Source organism: Ascidiella aspersa, chromosome 2 (assembly GCF_963924565.1).
Source record: "Ascidiella aspersa chromosome 2, kaAscAspe10.2, whole genome shotgun sequence".
Taxonomy (NCBI): Eukaryota; Metazoa; Chordata; class Ascidiacea; order Phlebobranchia; family Ascidiidae; genus Ascidiella; species Ascidiella aspersa.
The window spans coordinates 3,222,056-3,241,064 of NC_139448.1; the positions used below are offsets into that span (position 1 = coordinate 3,222,056).

General features: G+C 39.8%; 1 protein-coding gene across 1 annotated transcript; it reads left to right on the forward strand.

Moving 5' to 3' along the window:
- Window positions 1-5,130: 5,130 nt before the first annotated feature.
- Window positions 5,131-17,401, forward strand: LOC146163160 (uncharacterized). The gene is made up of 12 exons (XM_083381091.1): window positions 5,131-5,193; window positions 7,872-8,076; window positions 8,428-8,492; window positions 8,641-8,806; window positions 10,233-10,413; window positions 10,871-11,036; window positions 11,609-11,754; window positions 12,233-12,315; window positions 12,792-14,692; window positions 15,254-15,348; window positions 15,758-15,891; window positions 16,259-17,401. Exons 2-12 carry the CDS (start codon window positions 7,896-7,898, stop codon window positions 16,612-16,614), a joined length of 3,474 nt encoding a protein of 1,157 aa, XP_083237217.1. The 5' UTR covers window positions 5,131-5,193; window positions 7,872-7,895; the 3' UTR covers window positions 16,615-17,401.
- The last annotated feature ends 1,608 nt before the right edge of the window (window positions 17,402-19,009 follow it).

The window sequence follows — 19,009 nt, forward strand, 5'->3', positions numbered from 1 at the left end:
TAAAAATAAGCGGTCTTGGAAATAAAGTTCGCTTAAGGATGTCAACGACTGTTAAAATTAAGTCTATATTTATCACCTAGTGCACCACATCTTAGTAGAGATAGGCTTACTTGAACCTGTCACGAGTTTTTTTTCGCAAAAATACTACTTCTATAAAAGTAGTATATGAAGCTGGGGGCATCCATATTACGTCAGAACTGCATTGCACTGCTATGAATGCTGTGTTTTTAAGGCAGTTGCCCAACATAACAGTAGACGAAAACAGAAAACCCACCATAACGTACCTTAAACTGCGTATACCCTCTCCATAGTTGAGTATGCTTAAGGGGTTAAACCGCAAAATGAGTTCACCCATACAAGTCTAGGGGGCGCCAGACAATGTTCATTAGGGGTTTGACCCCAACGCTTCAAAACCCCACGTTGGGTTATCTCACGGTGAACTTGGGACCCTAGACAGCCTCGATAAGCACTGTAGCAAGTTGTTTCTGCCTGTGGGGGCGTTTCGGCTGTTTTTTGGAGCGGATGTGAAATAATTCCAACCTTGACCCCCCCAGACAACAGCGCGGTATTCTTATGCCGGGTTAAGCCGAAAAACAAACGATAAAAAGGCGTTTTTTTTACGGTCGCCAGATGCACTGAAGCGTTACGGAAGCACTCATGCAGTTTTGCCTAAAAGCTGCCAAAGTTTAGGTAAACTCTTGCGCCTGTTTTGCTGCGGCGGCTTCAAATTGCAACTGAACGCGAATAAAAAGCGCTTAAAGTGTGGGAATAGCGACTCTAAGCTGCTGTTATTGTTGGTGAGGTGTTAATTGGGTCGCAAAACCGGTTCCGGGCACTTGAGAGCCGCAAATTTGCCCCTAATGACTCTGTCCTCCTTGGTTTGGTGAAAAAACTATCTTCGTTATGATATTTTTGACCTGAAAACCTGTTATCTTTTGGCGCCCGACAAGAAACAGCGCACGAGTGCAACGTAAACCCGGTGGAAGTGCAGGGGAAGGTCGGGACAGTTGTTGTTTTTTCGACTTCACGCCAATTCAATTATCGATGTGGATGTGTTCGGGCAAAAACGTGCCGTGAGAAAATTGCTTTCGAATTTGGCAGTTTTTGCTTTTTGAGTATGATTGACGTCTGCAGTTTTGTTTTGTCGAGGAATAGTTTTTGGCCTTATGCTGACCCCGTATTTCAAATGCTAAGAATCAAAATAAATTTGGGTGTTATATCGTAACTGGCTTTAAATTTCACTAGATATTGCGCTGTTTCAACAAATGTTTAAATTTTGATTGCCAAATTTTCTAAAGCATTGCTGCATCGCTATTATGCGAGGTTGTTGCAGATTCAGGATTTTCTTTAGTAACACAGAAACCGCTGTAAAACCTCTAAAAAATATGTTTTTTTCCATTTTTTGATGTTGGAAATAATAAAGATATATTCGAAACGTTTAAAATGCTACCTACTTTTATATGGGATTTGTTATATTTTACTGAGTCCTTTACTACAACCTCTAACCATTATGCTACAAAGTGGTCTATTTTAATTTTGCTTTTTTTTATATGAAGTGTTTGCTTAATTATGGAAACTTTAAAGATTCAACTTACCCATTTCTAACGCATTTATCACCAACCCGTAGTTCTACAAAATATCCACGTTACACAATAAAGCTGACGAAAACGAAAAAAGCGATGTTTTCTCGCCACAAAGCTTGATTTGTTTAAGGGCGGGCATTCTTAGCAAATCGAGATTGAACGCAGACACTTGTGTTCGTTATCTTGTGTTGTGTCAGATTGGCTGCCCCGACATTCGTTTTGATATAAAACTTATGCGGCTTCGCTCTTGTCTCATCAATCCAGATCTCCCGGCTAAGTCGCGTAGTCTGCCAGAGATAGCAGCAGTTTATATCCTAATCAGTTGTTAAACAAACGGGCCAAGTGTAATGCATCATTAGGGTGAATTTTTATTTACAAAATTTGGTGTGATTAGACTTATTTTACTATTTTTCTGTCCCGGTTTATTTTATTGTCAGAGTGAAATGTTTCTTCCTATTCTGTTTTCTTGTCGTCATGCGTTTGGTGCTGAAACTTAAAATCATGCCTCAAGTTTAACTAAAACTACACGAATAAAGTGCAATAAAATTCAAATAAACTATTGTCATGATTTGGTAACTAATGGGCCATTTGAATTTATGCAAAAAAAAACAAATTTTCAAGTCATATTTTTAGCAAATTCGAAATGCCTTCCGCGCATTTAGTGTCCAAATCTAAATCTTTTAATATAAATTTTGTGTCCAAATTTACCTAAAATTTTTCAAATCAAGTCAAATTTTCTAAAATAGGCGCACAAATCAAAGGCACACTTCATAAAACTTCCTTTATATTTGCTTATCAAAAAAAATTAAACATCGAACAAAACAAGTTCTTCGTCTTCTGTTTCGTCCCAAATTTCTCCAACTTCGACAAAAAAACAAACACCACTAAGTTTATTTTTATATAAATTTATCTGCTTCGAAGTTTCGAATCTGGACTCGCCAGACAAGACGAGAGAACGCTTCCAGATCCGTAGCGGCGGGGTGGGGGGCACAGGGTGTGTCTCTCGGGGGAAGATTAGCGCGTTGACAAATCGCCTGTCGGAAAAAGTAGCAAATAATTCGTCGACTGGTAGCCACGGTTATCCTTCAGGACACGCGACGCCACAGGACCAGTAGATAGGAGCTGTGCTGATTGAAGGAATCCCAAGCTGTTTGGCGTCTCACTATCTGCACGACAGTTTTATCACAGCAGCAGAAATTCGGGCGCTGTAGACATAAATACACCGATTCGTAAATACCCAGCGGTTACGATTTTTTTTGGGATTTTTTTTTTGAAATATGTCTCTGTTCAACAAACGGCATATTTTTGTTTATTTTTAGCGATTTAAACTATTTTTTTAGTTTTTACGATAGTTTTATCACGGCAGGCGAATTTCGGGCGCTGCGGGCCTAAATACACCGATGCGCAAATATGAAAAAAAAATGTTTTTAAAAACCTATACGTTTCTGTTCAACAACCGCCATATTTTATTTATTTTTATCGTTATGAACTATTTTTTTAGTTTTACGATAGTTTTAACACATCAGACGAATTTTGGGCGCTGCGGGCCTAAATACACCGATTCGCAAATATCAGGCGGTTCCGGGTTTAGCTAACGCGCATAGGTCAAAATAAACAGAATTTATTTTTGGTGTTTTCGATTCGTTAATCTAGCTGTTTTGTGCCTTGCTTTAATAAGGTATTATGGTGCAAATATCAAGCGGTTCCTATAATTAAGCTGACGCGCAGAAAACAGCATTCTCTTCTGGGCCACAAGCATATCTCATTTTCATTATTGTCTAGTTAAACTCATTTTTTTGGTTTTTATTATGACTTTATAGATGTTTTCCGTGGGACGTAGCGTAACGTATTTTTTTAAACATAAACAGCTCCACAAATTGTCAGACCATTCAAATTTGAGAATCACTGGTCTAAACATAAATTTTTAATTTTTTGTTCTTTATTTTGGGTACACCCTTGTTTAAACGATTTCTAGACGTTAATCTATTTGATTTATGCCTCACGTTTAAAAGCAGCATCTAGCATCTAAAGTTATTCTGTGCAAATATCAAGCTGTTCTCGGTTTAGCTGACGTGCAGGCGTCCAAACAGATATTTGAATGTTTCGTTTTGGGCATCTTCTTGTTTAAACGATCTCGATTTGTTAATCTATTTGTTTAAAGGCGGCTTATAAAGCTATTCTGTGCAAATATCAAACTTTTCTTTAGCTAAAGTACAGGAGAGAATTGAAACTTTAATTTGTTTTTTCGAGTAGACTCATGGGGAAACAATGTATAATAATTTGTTTTACGTTTGTTCTCAAAAAAGTACTGCCCACTTTCTTCCAATTTATTTTGCAAATTTATTATTCTTTTCCGGTAAAAAATAATTGTTGTCTATAATTTTAGCCAGATTGCTCAGCATTTCTTTGCAACAAATAAACGTTTAAAGTATATTCCACTTACAAGCAAACAATTTTATTTTGGGCAGAAAGCTATTCATTTTAATTTTTTACCTTTTTGTGGCAACTCTTACGCCCAGAAAAGAACAATACCACACAGCATTTAGAATGTTTAAGTGCGTATATAGTGTAGAAACGTCATACAGGTAGTCATAAGTTCATTATGACTGATATACAAAAAACACAGCGGTTCAAATGGAAATTGTCAAAACACGTTGCACTTGCTGTTTGGGGAGAATGGAAAACAATATAATTTAGATAACAAGTTCATAAAAAAAATGTCAAATTTTTTTAAAAAATTCCAAAAACTTCGTCATATTTGAAATATTCGACCTTAAAGTCAAAGACAGTCAAAAGGGTTCGCGGAAATTTGATTTTTCATTTCTGTCACGTTTTTTGCTGCTTATTCACGGCAATTTGTCCGCTAAAGCACACAAAGTGCATTTGCACGTCTCGTGGATTTAAATCTCCTCCGAAAAACTGTCAGATCTCAGGACGATCTTCGCGGCCCGCGTTAATATTGGTTTTGGCCATTGTGACGTAAAGCCCGCATTGTTCGCTCACAGAAGCGGCCAGGGGGGTAACGAAAAATCGCCTAAAGTGTGCGGCCCATATAATGAGAGACCCCCGAAGATCGATTGTTCCTGATATTTGTAGCAAGCATCGCAACTGGGAATTGGCTTTTTTGCTTCGCAGCGCCTCGCTATTGACACAAAGGCGAATTAGCCCGTTTGGAAAAATAGCGAGTGAAATCGACAATATTGTGAGAGGTCTCTGTAAGGATTAAAACCGACTTCTGCGCTGGAAAAAAGGTTCGAAAAAATCGGCTTGAAACGAGAGAGCGGCCGGCGCTCGGAAAAGGAAGAAGGCGAAAACGATACGAGAGAGAGAGACCTTGAATTCCTTTTTTCCTCTTGTAAGCAATAAAGACTTGAGCAGAGCGAAAAGTCAGGCATATCAAATTGCAAGGTCGGCCGTGTATTACGAGATCAACCACCGACTTAATAAAAATAATCAAGTGAAAAGCTATTTTTGAGGGATTTTTAAGTTTGTCGAGTGTCCGCGAATTCAAGGCGGCAAGATAGCGGCCCGGTTTGGCGTTCAAATGCCCGATCAAGATTACGCTGTTGAAACCAAAGAAACGAGAGAACACCTGAGTTCTGAAGAAACGGTAAGAATTTAAATATTTGCGTCAAGAAATAGGTTTGCGAGATAAGGACAGTTGAAATTTGACGAAATGGGGTTGGTGATTATTAAACTTTCTGAAAATAATTTTTTTAATTTAGAAAAGTTTTGCAAAATATATTTCTAAATATGAGCGAAATGAGACTAAATAATTTTCAAATTTCGCTGCATTTTCTGCTAATCGTTTTGTTTTTAAATTGATGTCACGGTTGCCGCTTAAAGCTTAATATTTTTTTATTTATTGAGCGACATTTTGACAAGCGGTTTCTTGTCTGTACCTCAACTCATAGAATGTTAGTTTATCAATTTTAGATTTTATAGTTCATTAAAAACGTTGAACTGTTTTTTTAAATGCTGTTTTAAAGTTTGTTTATATTCGCCAAATACTACAACTAACGGGACAAGCGCAGATATGCCGTGTATATAAGAAAAAACATATATATAATCGAACAATATTTAGTAAACCTCGCGGGGGGACAGGATTTATCATATTTCCTGCGTACCTACCCCATAGTGGGTTACCACGGCCCCAGTACATCACCCCGAGATTCGGGAAACGAAAGTTACGCCTTTCTGACTTTGAATGCGAAGCCTCCTAATGTGATGGGAACTCACTATCCGACCTAGAATGGCCCTGTGACATCCAAGGCTACCGTTTAATGTTGCCAGGATATTGACAATTATCGTCGGTTATGGTTCTATCGCCGTGGCTTCTTTGGCCTTGTGCGGGCGAATCCACCAGAATCGGAAACATGTCGCGTCTTGTGCTTTGTTGTTTTTGCTGGGGACGCGAGTCGTTCTTTTCCGGCTGCGCTCGCGTACGTGTATGACGTAACACTGGAGTTTTGTTTTGCTAAATTTAGGAAGGTTTGATGATTTTCTATCATCTTACGAAGATGGTTAAACTTAGTTTTGTTATTTGCAAGTTATTAAGGTGCTTCGAAAAAAATCGGTTTGGGATGTAAACAACAAACCCAAAAAAAAGCATAATTGGTAAAAGTTTTAGTTAGATGTAGTAAGAATGTTAAGGCCATACTGAAGTAGGTGGCATTTTGTTAACGGTTAAAATATCTCTTTATTGTTTTTCAACTAATAAAGTGTAAGTTAACCATCAATAATAAGGCCATAAATTAGGGATAACTTACTTTATTTCGTGGTTGCCCGACTATTTACTAATGCCCGTTCACTTAACTACACGGATTATGAGCGCCTAATTAAGCAAACAAAATTCGACAGAAGCGCGAACTTATTGGGAAAGGGATTAAAAGTGATCGCAATGCACTTGCGCCGAATTTGCGGATTACTTAAAAACAAATATGTTCACTACGGATTAAACCGACGCCGTAATCCTTGCGCAGAAGGCATTTGCGACGCAGAGCGGACAAGTTACGCCCGGCGCGCAAAAAACGGCGTAAAACTGCGGCGCCCTTAAAAAATGAACCCTGGGTTGCCGCGCATCGCTCTGCGGGATTTCGGGCGACCAAGTCCGGCCGATGTTTGTTTTGCGAGTGAAAAACAAAATGGCGACCGCTGCGCCTGCCTTGAATTGTATGTTACGCGTGCCGACAATATGACGACGTTGAAGGGCAATTAGTGGCGCGTATACGACGCCCGTATTAGGCTGGAACATGTTATTAGCGGAAAGGCACGTTTAAAGCAAGTGATTTCTTGCAGTTGTGCAATACTGGCGAGATATTACATCAGAGCGTGGATTGTGTCATTGCATTAAATAGCCATGCAAAAAATAGATTGATTCTAAGGTAATTTGATTTAAGTCACAGAAGAAACATACAGCTAACTAAACCAACTTATTATACAAATCTGAAAGTTTTTAGCTCTAAAAATATATATCATTAAGAACAGACAAAATTTTAATTTGGAGTTCAAAGATGATTTGAAAATAAATTAGCAAAATATCTGGACGAAATTATTTCATGAAAACATTAAAAATTTCGTCAAACATTTTGTTAAGCCCTCAAAAAATGTCTTATTTTATTTCGTGGTTTCCTTTAAATTTACAAATGTCCCCATTTACACGGCTGATGTTCGTGGTTGCATGACATCACAATAAAAACAGTTACGTCATAGACCGGTATATGACATCAAACCACATGATTAGTTGTGTGGTTGTTGGTAAATCGAAAGTGTTCTGAGCATTTAATCGGCATTTAAGCATAATCGCTGTTTTAACCAAAGTTGTATTTTACCCTTGAGGATACGAGAAATACATTAGTTGAAATTAAAGTTGCGTCATGCCTAATTATCGTAAAACACAATTATCGATTATTATCGGAATGTTGCTCTCGTAACTTTCTTGTTAGCGAATTACAATTACGTATATGGATTGCCGTATGTTTGGATAAATGCCAAACGCACTGTTAAAGGTGTGGTGCTCGCACTTTGGGAATTTAATTATTTTCACTAAAATGTTACAACAAACGTCGATTTATTTTTATTCTTGTTTTACAAGTTATAATCATTCATTTAATCTATATGTGCAAAAACATATATTCAACTTAAACAATAATATCTAACGATTTGTTTTATTTTGATTTAAACACGCAGAAGCTGCTTATACTTCAGGTGTATTTCGATTTTTTCTAAATGTCTAAACTTTTTTTTCTAAATGTCTAAATCTAAAGCAATCGTTTTTTCTCGATACAGATCCGAACGCCCGAAGACGGTAGGATGTTCGCTGCTGGCGGGGGGTTCCCCTCCGAGCCCCTGTGGAGCGACAGACCCAGGGTGACGCGACGCTACTCCCCCTACTCGCCCCACCCCCTCACCCACTCGCCACACCCCCTAAATCACTCACCAGGAAACGATCACAGTTTTAGCGATTCGTCTGAGGAAGTTAGCTTTAAAAAAGGTGAGATTGTTTGCTCACAATGCCAATACGAAACGTCATAATGGCGGTAACAAATTTAAATCGATAAAGAATGATTGCTATTTAGGCTGGTTTGCTGCAAAAACTTAAAACATTAATACAAAGGGAGATTATTTACGTTCGAAAGTGTTTCAGCAATTCATACAAATCTTAAGTTCTTTATTGACTTTGCTTAATATTTTTTTCGAGATGAAAATAACAAAATTAAATCAATAGCGAATGATAACCATGATCTTTTTCAGTTTAGTGCGAAAATTAAATTAAATTTTAATAGAAAATTTTAAAATGTAATTTTTGCTCAGTTGTAATTATGTTTCGTTTTGTGTCTTTTAGAATCTCTTCACAGCCGCGAAGAACGATTCCCAGTGAGTAGAATGCTACCAGCTGAATCGCAAGAGGTAACTAGACATTTTTCACTTTTTGTTTACTTTGGGGGAAACAAAGCTTTTCCCGAAAAAAGTGGCAAAAAAACAGATTTGTCAAAATAACAAAACTTGTAGTAATAATAAAAGAAAATCTCTCCTAAACATTTTGTCTTTCTTGCAGCACAATTCTGAGCGACGCCATCGTTCGATCAGCGGCGACTCGCGACACAGCGACACGCGTCACGCGACAAGTCCGTCGGATGTCGCGGAGCGCGACACACTGTCCCGGTTCCCTGTAACCATGGCAACCCCGTCAGTGAACCAGCAGGACGAACAGCTGAGAAGAGGTTTGTTTGATTTGTTTTTGTTTGAAAAATGGTTGAATGCCCGCTTTGTTGACGTCACAAAGTAATGGTTCATTATTGGTTTTGTGGTAATGTTTTGAGCCTTAAAGCATTGCGTTAAACGCTAAAGGTTGTGATTAGCAGATATGGCATATTTCACAAAAATGAAATACAGCATGCACCAATGTTAAAAATAAATAAATATTGTTTTTTTGAAACGTTCAAAGCGCTGCCAACTACTGTATGGTCTTTAATATTCATTCTATGTCCAACTGCAACCTCCAGCCATTATCTTAAGATTTATTCGAAACGTTCACAAAATGCTGCCTACTTCTGTATGGGCTTTGATATTCATTGTATGACTGTTGTAATACACTTTCGTGAAATACCTAATGCTTACCGGTCTTTAGTTTACAAAAAGTTTTGCAAGTTGTTTAAATATTGTAAAACAATGAACACAAAACGAGTTATAAAGCGAATAACAAATAAGAAAAAATTGTGTTCGGGTTTAGTTTTATGATATGGGAAATTGAATGAATTGCAAAAAAAAAATTGCAACATCTTTCCAAGGGGCCCTTCACTTTCGCCACGTTTTAAAAACTCCGTCCCGCTTCCTGTTACAGCAATCGGCTTTGTTGCGTCACACGCGCCGGCGCGGGCTGGTTATTGTTGCCATGATGACGCCTCGCGGGTCGCGGGAAAGCTAAAAGCGCGAATAAGTATGCGAAAATATTTTTGAGCGATGCCTTGTTGTGAAACCCGAGATCGGCTAAAAAGCTTCGTGTCATCTCTTCACCCCTGCGCTTTGAGTATTCGGGCAAAACACGAGATATGAGTCCACCCTGTCATCGCACTTGTTTTGTGGGTTAAAAGATGTTTCCGCTGTACATTTGCTGAACTGCAACTATGTTTTGTACTTCTTAATTCGGCGAAGTCATTACTAAGCCATTCTGTCTACTATCGCTAGCTATAAGTGTGTCTCATCACCGTTGGTTAGTACGAGTTTGGAAGTAAATATACACCGCGTATATGATCATAAATTCAGCTACTAATAACATATTCTTCTCTCTCTCTTTCATATTCAAGATTTTTTATAGTTCTGTAAAATAGCGAAACCCATTTTGGCAAAGGCCGCGGGTTCGAACCTAACCGCAGTCTAGTTGATTTCCTAGCCTGGCCTTGCTTGTGCAAAAATCTTAGGCCAAGAAAAAAATTAATGGGCCAACAGATTTCGATAAAAAAGCCTTACCAAAGGCATCCTATTTATACCTCTTCAACTTAAAGCATGGTGGTTGGAGGTTGTAGTAGGGCGTAGTAAGAATATCAAATCCCATACATAGGTAGCATTTTGAACGTTTCAAACAATGTTGAAAATGAATAAAGAGTTATTCGAAATAAAACTGAATTAACATTAGTCTAAATCTTCCAGCGCTTCCTTGGCTCGCCACCAAACCAGCTCCATCGATGTTCGCCGGCAAAGAATACGACGCTTTATTTGGTCGATCTCCCGCCACATCTGCTGTTCCGACATCGGAAGAATTCGGCGAATTCGACGGAGATTCGGGCGTATTTTCCCGGGGAGAGGCCGGCAGTTCGGCCGAGGACAAACAGTGAGTAGCTCTTGCTTTAACCGTATTTTGTTTATTTACTTCTCAGTCACATAAACTGAAGATGATACAAGTTCGTATCGAAATGTCTTAATCGAGATAATATCCATCCATTTGACCTTTTTGGCCTTGTTATTCATCATTAAGTGGTTCTCTTAAGTCAACTGCTTGCAAGTTGAAATTATAAAAGGCCTCGTAGTGAGATAAACTGAAAAAGACAGTAAAAAGTGTAGGTAGAATATTTTGCGTCTCACCTGACAGCTTTCTTTAGTTGGGAAACGGCGTCCTAATATTTAGTCTAAACAATCGTGTGTAGGGCTATAAACAAACGTGTGTATCTTAATTGTTTGGTAGTACATATACATTTTAAAAAATGTTTTAAAAAGCAACACAATAAAAAAAACAAAATTTTCTTATTAGACGATTGCATTCTGTAATTGTAATCTTTTACCGATCTTAGCAACCTGCAACGTCACATCCGGCAGCAGCACGTGGGCGTGCGCACTCATGCGTGTCCAGAGTGCGGCAAGACATTTGCGACCTCTAGCGGATTAAAGCAGCACCAGCACATCCACAGCAGTGTTAAGCCGTTCACCTGCGAAGTCTGCCATAAGTCTTACACACAGGTAGGCTGTGTTTTGTTTGCCGTCTTTTGTGACAAAATTGAAAAAATACTGAAAAAATAAAAACAAATCATAACAAAAGATAAAAAGGTAAAATAAATACTTAAATACTTTGGTTTAACTGAAACGTACACAAACACAATGTTTGTATTCTGTGATCAAGCCTATTTGGAGTTGTAGTGCCCAACAATACCACACATTACATAGTATATATAAAAATCCATGATTAGGCTGTTTGATTTCGGTAAGCCATTCCGAAGGCATCCAGTGTACTTTGGTTTTAACGACGAAAGTTGGAAATAACTGACTGAAATTACCCTAAAAATTAATAGCCAAATTTCTGTTGTTTTTTTTGCAAAACTCGGTAAAATCACGTGTGTGTAAGTTACTAGCATAAATAAATGACCTAAAAGTATTTATTCAATAATAAAAGGAATATATAACATATAAGTTATTCCTCATTAAAATATGATCCCTAAATCTTGTTCATTTAGTTATAAATTCCCCCCCTACAAATATGAAAGTATAATTACTTGTTTGCAAGCCCCACTTAATATTTTTATTTATTTTTGCAGTTCAGCAACTTGTGTCGTCACAAAAGGATGCACGCCGACTGTAGGACGCAGATAAAATGCCGAAACTGCCACCAACCTTTCCCGAACTCCAGCTCACTCAACAAACATCGGAGGTTTTGTGAGACCAAGGCCTTCTATCCTAGCGGGTGAGTGCCATGGAAAACATAAAATATTTATTCAATTTTGGGTTGTTTTGAATTGACCTTTGTACGTGACTAAAACTATGCCTATTCAGACGAGGTTTTCAATTTCAAATAAATAAACGTGCGTTGGAAAATTCGATCAATTATTAGATAAAAAAGTATAAATAATACGCGGACAAACTTTCAACGTCATTCGTATGGTAGTCCTTTGTTATTTATTTGTAAACAAATTTTGCGCCACGAACATTGAACAAATAATAATGAAATGTGTCCCAAGTCAAATATTATTGGCTTGTCATAGTATTAATTAGGTTTAAAAGTATTTATGTTAATGTCTTACGTTTAGAAAAATTAGGTCGCCAAAGCTAGGCTGTTTGGCTTGAGCTTTAACTTCTGGTCGCCGTAAATAAAAGTTAATAAACACTGTCTTAAACAATAAGTACATAGCATCAGAATATGCAACATCCGCTTGTGTTTCCAGGATGCCCAACTCCGCTGTGGGTCGATCTGACGAAAGCGCTCAAACCTCACTCGAGCGAATCCAACAAAGCATGTTCGGATCAGGTGAGCTTCTAGTACTTTACAACGGTTATCTGGTTTGCTTAGAAGTGTCGCTCTATAGAATGTGCTAGATGCTGCATCCAGGGCAGGGGGAACCAGGCCATAGTCTACCCCTAACTGTATTTTTTGCCTTTTTTAATTATTTAAATGCAAGATTTATTTAAATAGATTTTGCCCAGTATTATATTTAAAAGAAAATTGCTTTCTTTGTATTAACTTAACAGAAGACACATTTCGCTTTATTGACTCAATAATAAAATAATTGACTCTGTATTACATTTAACAGAAAGTACCTTTTCCTTTATTGAATCGATGGGGAAAAATAACCCTGTATTAATTTTATAAAAACACTTTGTAGTCTATTTAAGAAAAAGCTTTAACTTTGCCCAAATAAAATTTTACCCTTTTGTATTAATTTTCTTACTTATGCCAGCGTATTTCAGCTATTTCCGCGTTTCTAAACCTTTTCTTTTCCCCAGGTTCTGTTGCGCAGCCTTCCCAAGGTCACGGCGCCCTCTTTCGAAGTCATCTGCACGGCATCTGGAACCCGAGCGGCGCCCAACGTACCGGGGACAAAATGCGCCCCAGTATGCTCCCCCTAAATTCCCTGTCCCTGGCCCACCTGGCCCGAAACCCAGTAGGTGGTTTAGACATGCTTGGGGCCCTTCTGCCCCGAAGTGACCTTGCATCGCGGGGTTACTCGAGTTCATCGACCCCGGTGTCAAAGGTCACGCGCTCGAGCATGGCGCATGCGCAGATCCAGTGCAACAACCCGAGCACCGAAAACGCGGCGAACATTCCAAGCTCCGGCCAGTTCCCCTATGTACTTGACGCAAGCGGGGTGAACTTTATAGGGGTCCCCAACCCCCTCATTTGCAGCCCCACAGGGGTCAGCGTGGGGGTGCAGGTCGACTCGGCCGCCGTCGTCCAATCAAATCAGCCCAAACTCGCGCGTAAAGAGCAACAGAGCGAGACGGAGTTGTGTCGCGCACGAGTGAACAGCGCTTCTTCTTCCTCCAGTGAGAATTCCTCCTCATCCAAGATCCGCTCCCCGTCTCCCTCTTTCCTCCAGGATCGCTCCCAACACCTCTCATCCGACTTCGCATCATCCGATGAGCGCAGAGCCTCAGAAAACCGACGTAACCATGACAACAGCGAAAAACCCACAGCACGCAAGCACATCTGGCACCCGGTGCTTTCCCCAACTACGTCATCGCGCGACTGTGACGACACAAAGCAGTCGCCCGTCAGCGACGTGACGTCATCGGTCCAGCGAGGCTTCCAGTACCCGGGATTCCCCCAGTACAAGCCGAGCATGTTCTACCCGTACTCTGTTGCCTTGGCAGCAGCTCACGCATTCATTCAGAGCCAGAAGACTCCTGGAGGACAAAAAGAGGATTTAGGAGGGGATAGTCCTCATCTCGTGGACGCGAGGAACAATACGAGCACTCCTCTTGACCTATCCAAGCCCAAATCTCCTAGTGATAACGACTTCCGATCTCCAAACCTTGATTTCTTCACACCTCCATCAGATCCTATTGCAACATCCGATGCAAAGTCCGGAAGAAACGCCCCGAATCCCTTCCTCTCTTCCCTGCTGCGTCCAGGAGATCAGTGGGGACTCTCAGAGAGCGCGTTGAACTACGTGAGCATGTTGTCGCGCTACAGACCCGACCTAGCTATGGCGGCTGCTGCTAGCAACTCACTGGCCTCGCAAATGACCAGCAGACCTGCCGGGTTTGAAGCTTACAATTCCCGCGGTCAGGAGAGCGCTTTTCTCCGCAACATGAACGCCTTTAAAGCGTCGCCGTTTGGAGGAAATCAGCTCTTTCCTGCGGCTCCCGCAAAGCGCCATTGTTCTGACTCTGTTCTGGATGACTTGGACGCTAAAAGGAGCAATTTAGAGCGATCTTACTTTGGTATGTTGGGGCGCGATATTCCGAACGCAAACAACAATAACAGCCGCGGAAGTGAAACTGCTCTACGCCGCCCATTACCGCTTGCGTTAAACGGTGACAACGGTGCTTTACAGCTCGGCTACAAGCCTGAATTAACAGCTCCACGTTCTGCAGACGCAATAGTGGCTCCTTTCCACCAAAAAATGGCTCAATTCGGACAAGAGCGGATTTTCACAGGTCTGGGGTTCGGTTCCCACCCCGGCTATCCTCTTCCGAACCGCTACGCGCGTTTGAACGGCGGTCGGGGCGGTAAGGAACGCTACACGTGCAAGTATTGCGGTAAGGTGTTTCCACGAAGCGCGAACCTAACGCGTCACGTGCGCACACACACGGGCGAGCAGCCGTACACGTGCAAGTATTGCGACCGAAGCTTCTCAATCTCGTCCAACCTGCAGAGGCACGTCCGGAACATACATAACAAGGTGATTAAGTCGGTTAAAACTAATTCCAGTCCAATTGCGGACAAAAATTTGAACCCGGGTCCCGCTCCCGGTTCTACAGCCTGTATTTAACTTATACGTGACTGGAATAAGGTGCATACACAGCAATCCACTCATAGAGGTTTCATATAACTTATCAACCCAAAATACGTGGTTGGAAAAATAAAATTAACCCAAGTCCAACTCGGCTCAAAAATTAAGTCCTAAACTCCGACTCTACAGCCTTGTGTTACACCAATTTATTTAACTAAATAAGATGGATATTGAGCAATCCCTTTATAGGGGTGTCATTTTATTCATCCACCCACAACACGTGGTTGGAAAATATTCATAGTATGCTATTTCACCTTTACAATATAAAGTTTGCGGCATTTAACATAATGTCTAATATGTGAACCTATTCCACTTTGCCATTCATTTGACATTCAAGTAGTTTACCATACCTCTAGTATTAAAAAATCTATAAAGTTTGGTAATCAATTGCTTCGAAACCAACGAAATTAACTTGGCAAAAATGCTAACGGAGCTCATATTTCTTCACAGGAGCGTCCTTACACGTGCAGTTTGTGTGGTCGGGCCTTCGGTCAGCAAACCAACCTGGAGAGGCATTTAAGGAAACACGCCGACAAATCAGCGAGGTGAGGGAAAAAAATTACTGGTTTATTGTTGATAAAATAATTCATGTTTTTATAAGCCAAAACCTCGACCTGTATATTGGGTCTTACTCGACTGGATTTTTTTGTATTGTGCGAAACTGCCTTTTCAAGGAATCTAAAATAATAAAAAAACAGATACAGTTAACATGCGTTTTTAAGATTACTCGTTTTATGTGATCACGTTATGACGTAGCTTTCTAACGTCATCTCGACTGGCGAGAAAAAGTAAACACTGTTAAATTCCGAAGAAAATGCCTGCAACTGAATTGGGCCTGGATAAAAATAAATTAAAAATTATCATAAAAAAATATTTTTAAATTTTTATTTTTTCTATTTTTTGGTAATGTTTGTGATCCTTCTTAATCAACTTACTCTATTCTCTTTCAATCAGAATGAACGACGACTGCATGAGCGCAAAGTCGAATTACGACGGTGAGGAAATATCGGATGAGGGATCGGCACCTTCCCCGGCGTCGCCACGCATCACTGAGCACAGAAGGCGCTCAACCGAAGACGATTTTGAAGGTGAGACATTTCAACTTTTAGTTTTGCAACGTTTTCGTGAGGCAATTTAGTTTTACAGGGCCGCATAAAATAAAACAAATGTATACTGAAGGAAAATAAATAGGATCTAAACTACAAATAATATAAAGCGTAATTCATTTTTTTTTTAAATCGTAAATTGGATTTGGTAAGATTATGAGGAAAATTGTTTAAATTTATGCATTCGATTTCGTCACATCCTCAATATTAATATGTTCATCAGGTTTAGCTCTTTCATTTTATGCTTATATAAAACGCATTTTATTCGTGATCTCCTTCTACTTTTTGCTTCCATCCACGCAGGCGGTTATTTTCTTCCACCATATTTAACCGCAACATTTCTCCGCAGAAAACTCATTGGATCGCTTCACAAGCTCACACAAGGACAACTCGTTCCCCGACCCGGGGAATCCCCTCACACGTCACACCTTCAACAACCAATCAGAAGCGAGCAGCAATTTCAAGCGATCCCATTGGTTCTCGGGGCTGTCACGTGACAACCAGCTAGGAGAAGCTCCAATCAGCGCTTCTAATGTCCTCTTCAACATCGCGATGGCGAGGCAGCTCGGATCGAGGTCCTCCGATGCTCTTCCTCCTGCTCCGGATGCTCCTTTCCGCTCCTCCTCATGCGAAAGCCCTTCTTCCGAAGATCAACATCCGACCGCTCCCACCGCTGGATCCGCCTCCGTAACGATGCAAGCTTAAAAGGCCGTAACGTCATTTGTGACGTCGTGACGTCACTTGTTGCGTCTAGCAACGCGTCTTCCGTTTGTCGCGTTGTCAGACAAACGTTTTCTCATAGCAACAATGCGGAGCATTTAGTTAAAAGACATCATCCATGTGTCGTTGTCATGGCAACGTTGTCACCCTATGATTTTGGGGGATTTCGTTGCCTGGCAACCGTTGCCGTGTGACGTCAAAGTAAGCCTAACAACGCAATGACCAGCTTTTCCAAGCTTTAAACTTTTGCGTTTGTGTGAAGTTGCAATGCAGTAGCCTATTTATGTAGAAACCTACTTTTGGTGCAAAATTTGTTGTTTTTGATTTTTTCCTAATTAAGGCTAAAACGGAGAAATCAAGCCCTTGGCTTTTTTCTTGTGGTTCTTTCTCGCTTCAAAAGTTCTCGAAGCGTTGTGCTTTGATGCCAACTACCTGATGATCAACCCGCTGTATATAAACCCCTTTGCGCCAAAATCAAGATCAACTCGATTTTTACCTTATTCCTATTTCTCGTTCTTCTTGTTCGTTGTTTGTCGTCAATTTAGCTTCCGATCTATACACTTTGTGCTGTGATGTGCTACAAGCGAGTCTGCTTCAAACCTTATTTATTTTTGTGTTGCGATCAAAATTTGCAATGTCCTTTTTCCTCCCGATTATTAACTTAAGCTTCGTGTCGATATTTCGTGTTTAATTACCTTCATTTTCGTGTTCGTGTTGTCGAGTGCATCTACCACTGTTCAGATCGCCGTTGATCGTAATACGACGATGTCCGCAAAACAACTCAAGGCTGGTTTTGTCTGACTTGAAAATTACACTGAGATATGAACGCCAGGGCCATATAGGTCGACTAAATCGACGTCATCTTTTGGGAAGATGGTTTTGTTTTCTTCTTAATGGTGATTTAAGTGCGTATCCAACGTCTTCCTAAAGATATGTGCAATGTCGTCTTACTTGATCTTTTTGGCCTCGAAATTAATTATCAAGCTACATTACAGATCCGTGCAGGGTGTACCCTCTATAACTTAGGAAGTGTTGTGGGGCATTTTCTGTAGCTTTATGATTGCGGCGTAAGTCTTTATTTAAATTTTGACAGGTTATTTGCGATATTGAAAAAAGTATAGATTGTACTTTATTGAAAGGATGAAATTAAAATGTGTATTGAAGACAATTTGGGTTTGGGAATGTTTATATATGTTATACAGTTTTGTTACGCCAACTTTATTAAAAGGTTGTTAATAAAATATTTTAAAGTAGAAGGAAAACGCCAACGCTAAGCTCAACATTTAACCAAGCGGCAAGCGCGTGCGCTAGCTTGATTGCTTTAAAAAAACAACTAATTTCACCACGCCAAAAAAACTGTTCGGGTTCTGTTGATTTCCACCGTTACTGAAGCAAAGTAATTTCCCTTTGGCAAGAAAACAGTAGAGTAAACCAATTAGTGCTGATAGGTAAAACGCAAAACTGGAAAGGCAACAGAAACGAATAAAGTGGGAGGTGGTGTAACTTTAAACAAAGCAAAAGAGGTGAAACAAGGCAAAGCAAAGATATATATAAATTTGCGGTACCCTTTTACTGTTGGTAGTGATTTTTAATGACCATGGTCAATTTTGACAAAGGGATGATTTAAACCTAATTCTTGGATGTTTCATAGCATCCAGACGAGGTTTTCCTAAAGGCATAGATTATTGGAAAGGTGGAACCGTTCTGATCAGATGTTGCAATCCAGTTTTTTTCAAGTCAGTGTTTTATTTTTTTTTTATTGTAGCGAGCGCGATTTTTTAAAAGTTATTTTGAAATTTGTATTACATTTCTTGGAAGTTTTCATTACAAAAAACGCAATAAAAATAAAAGTTGCAACGTAATTCCAAGAAAAAGTTTTTGAACACTCCCCTGGTTAAATTTATTGTTTATTAATCTTTCATATCTCCAGAGTGCAGACATCAGGAAGCATGGTAGAGCGCGAAGTAAGTGCGAAAATATTTGGCTAAACCTGAATCTCTTTTAAATTTTTTGCAAATTTTTATTGCGTAGGCCCTATAGTTGCATTATGTTGAAAATGTTGTGGGCTCAATGAGCTAAGCCGAAAGACAAAAGCGGCCTAATTTTAACTTACTTGGATTACATTTTTAAAAAGCGGTTTTAAAATTAAACTTTGAATTGTCACAACTTTCTTAAGGCAGTTTAAATGTTCTATTTTTTCGGATTTTTTTCCGTTTTGCCCGTTCCATGGCGCCCCGGTTAGAACCAATAGTTTAATTGTTGTCAGCGACTTAATGTTCCCGCGGCAGGGTACGGTTAAATTACCGGGCCAGCAGCGTTCGCCTGCTCCAAGAATCGCGACGCTGCATTGTGAGGTCACAAGCGCGGGAGCGAAATTAAC

Bases quoted from the DNA above. Each gene is read 5' to 3' on its own strand.
- LOC146163160 (XM_083381091.1), top strand. From the start codon at position 7,896: ATGTTCGCTGCTGGCGGGGGGTTCCCCTCCGAGCCCCTGTGGAGCGAC. The intron at 8,077-8,427 runs GTGAGATTGTTT...TGTGTCTTTTAG, and splicing joins GGAAGTTAGCTTTAAAAAAG to AATCTCTTCACAGCCGCGAA. The intron at 15,892-16,258 runs GTGAGACATTTC...ATTTCTCCGCAG, and splicing joins AACCGAAGACGATTTTGAAG to AAAACTCATTGGATCGCTTC.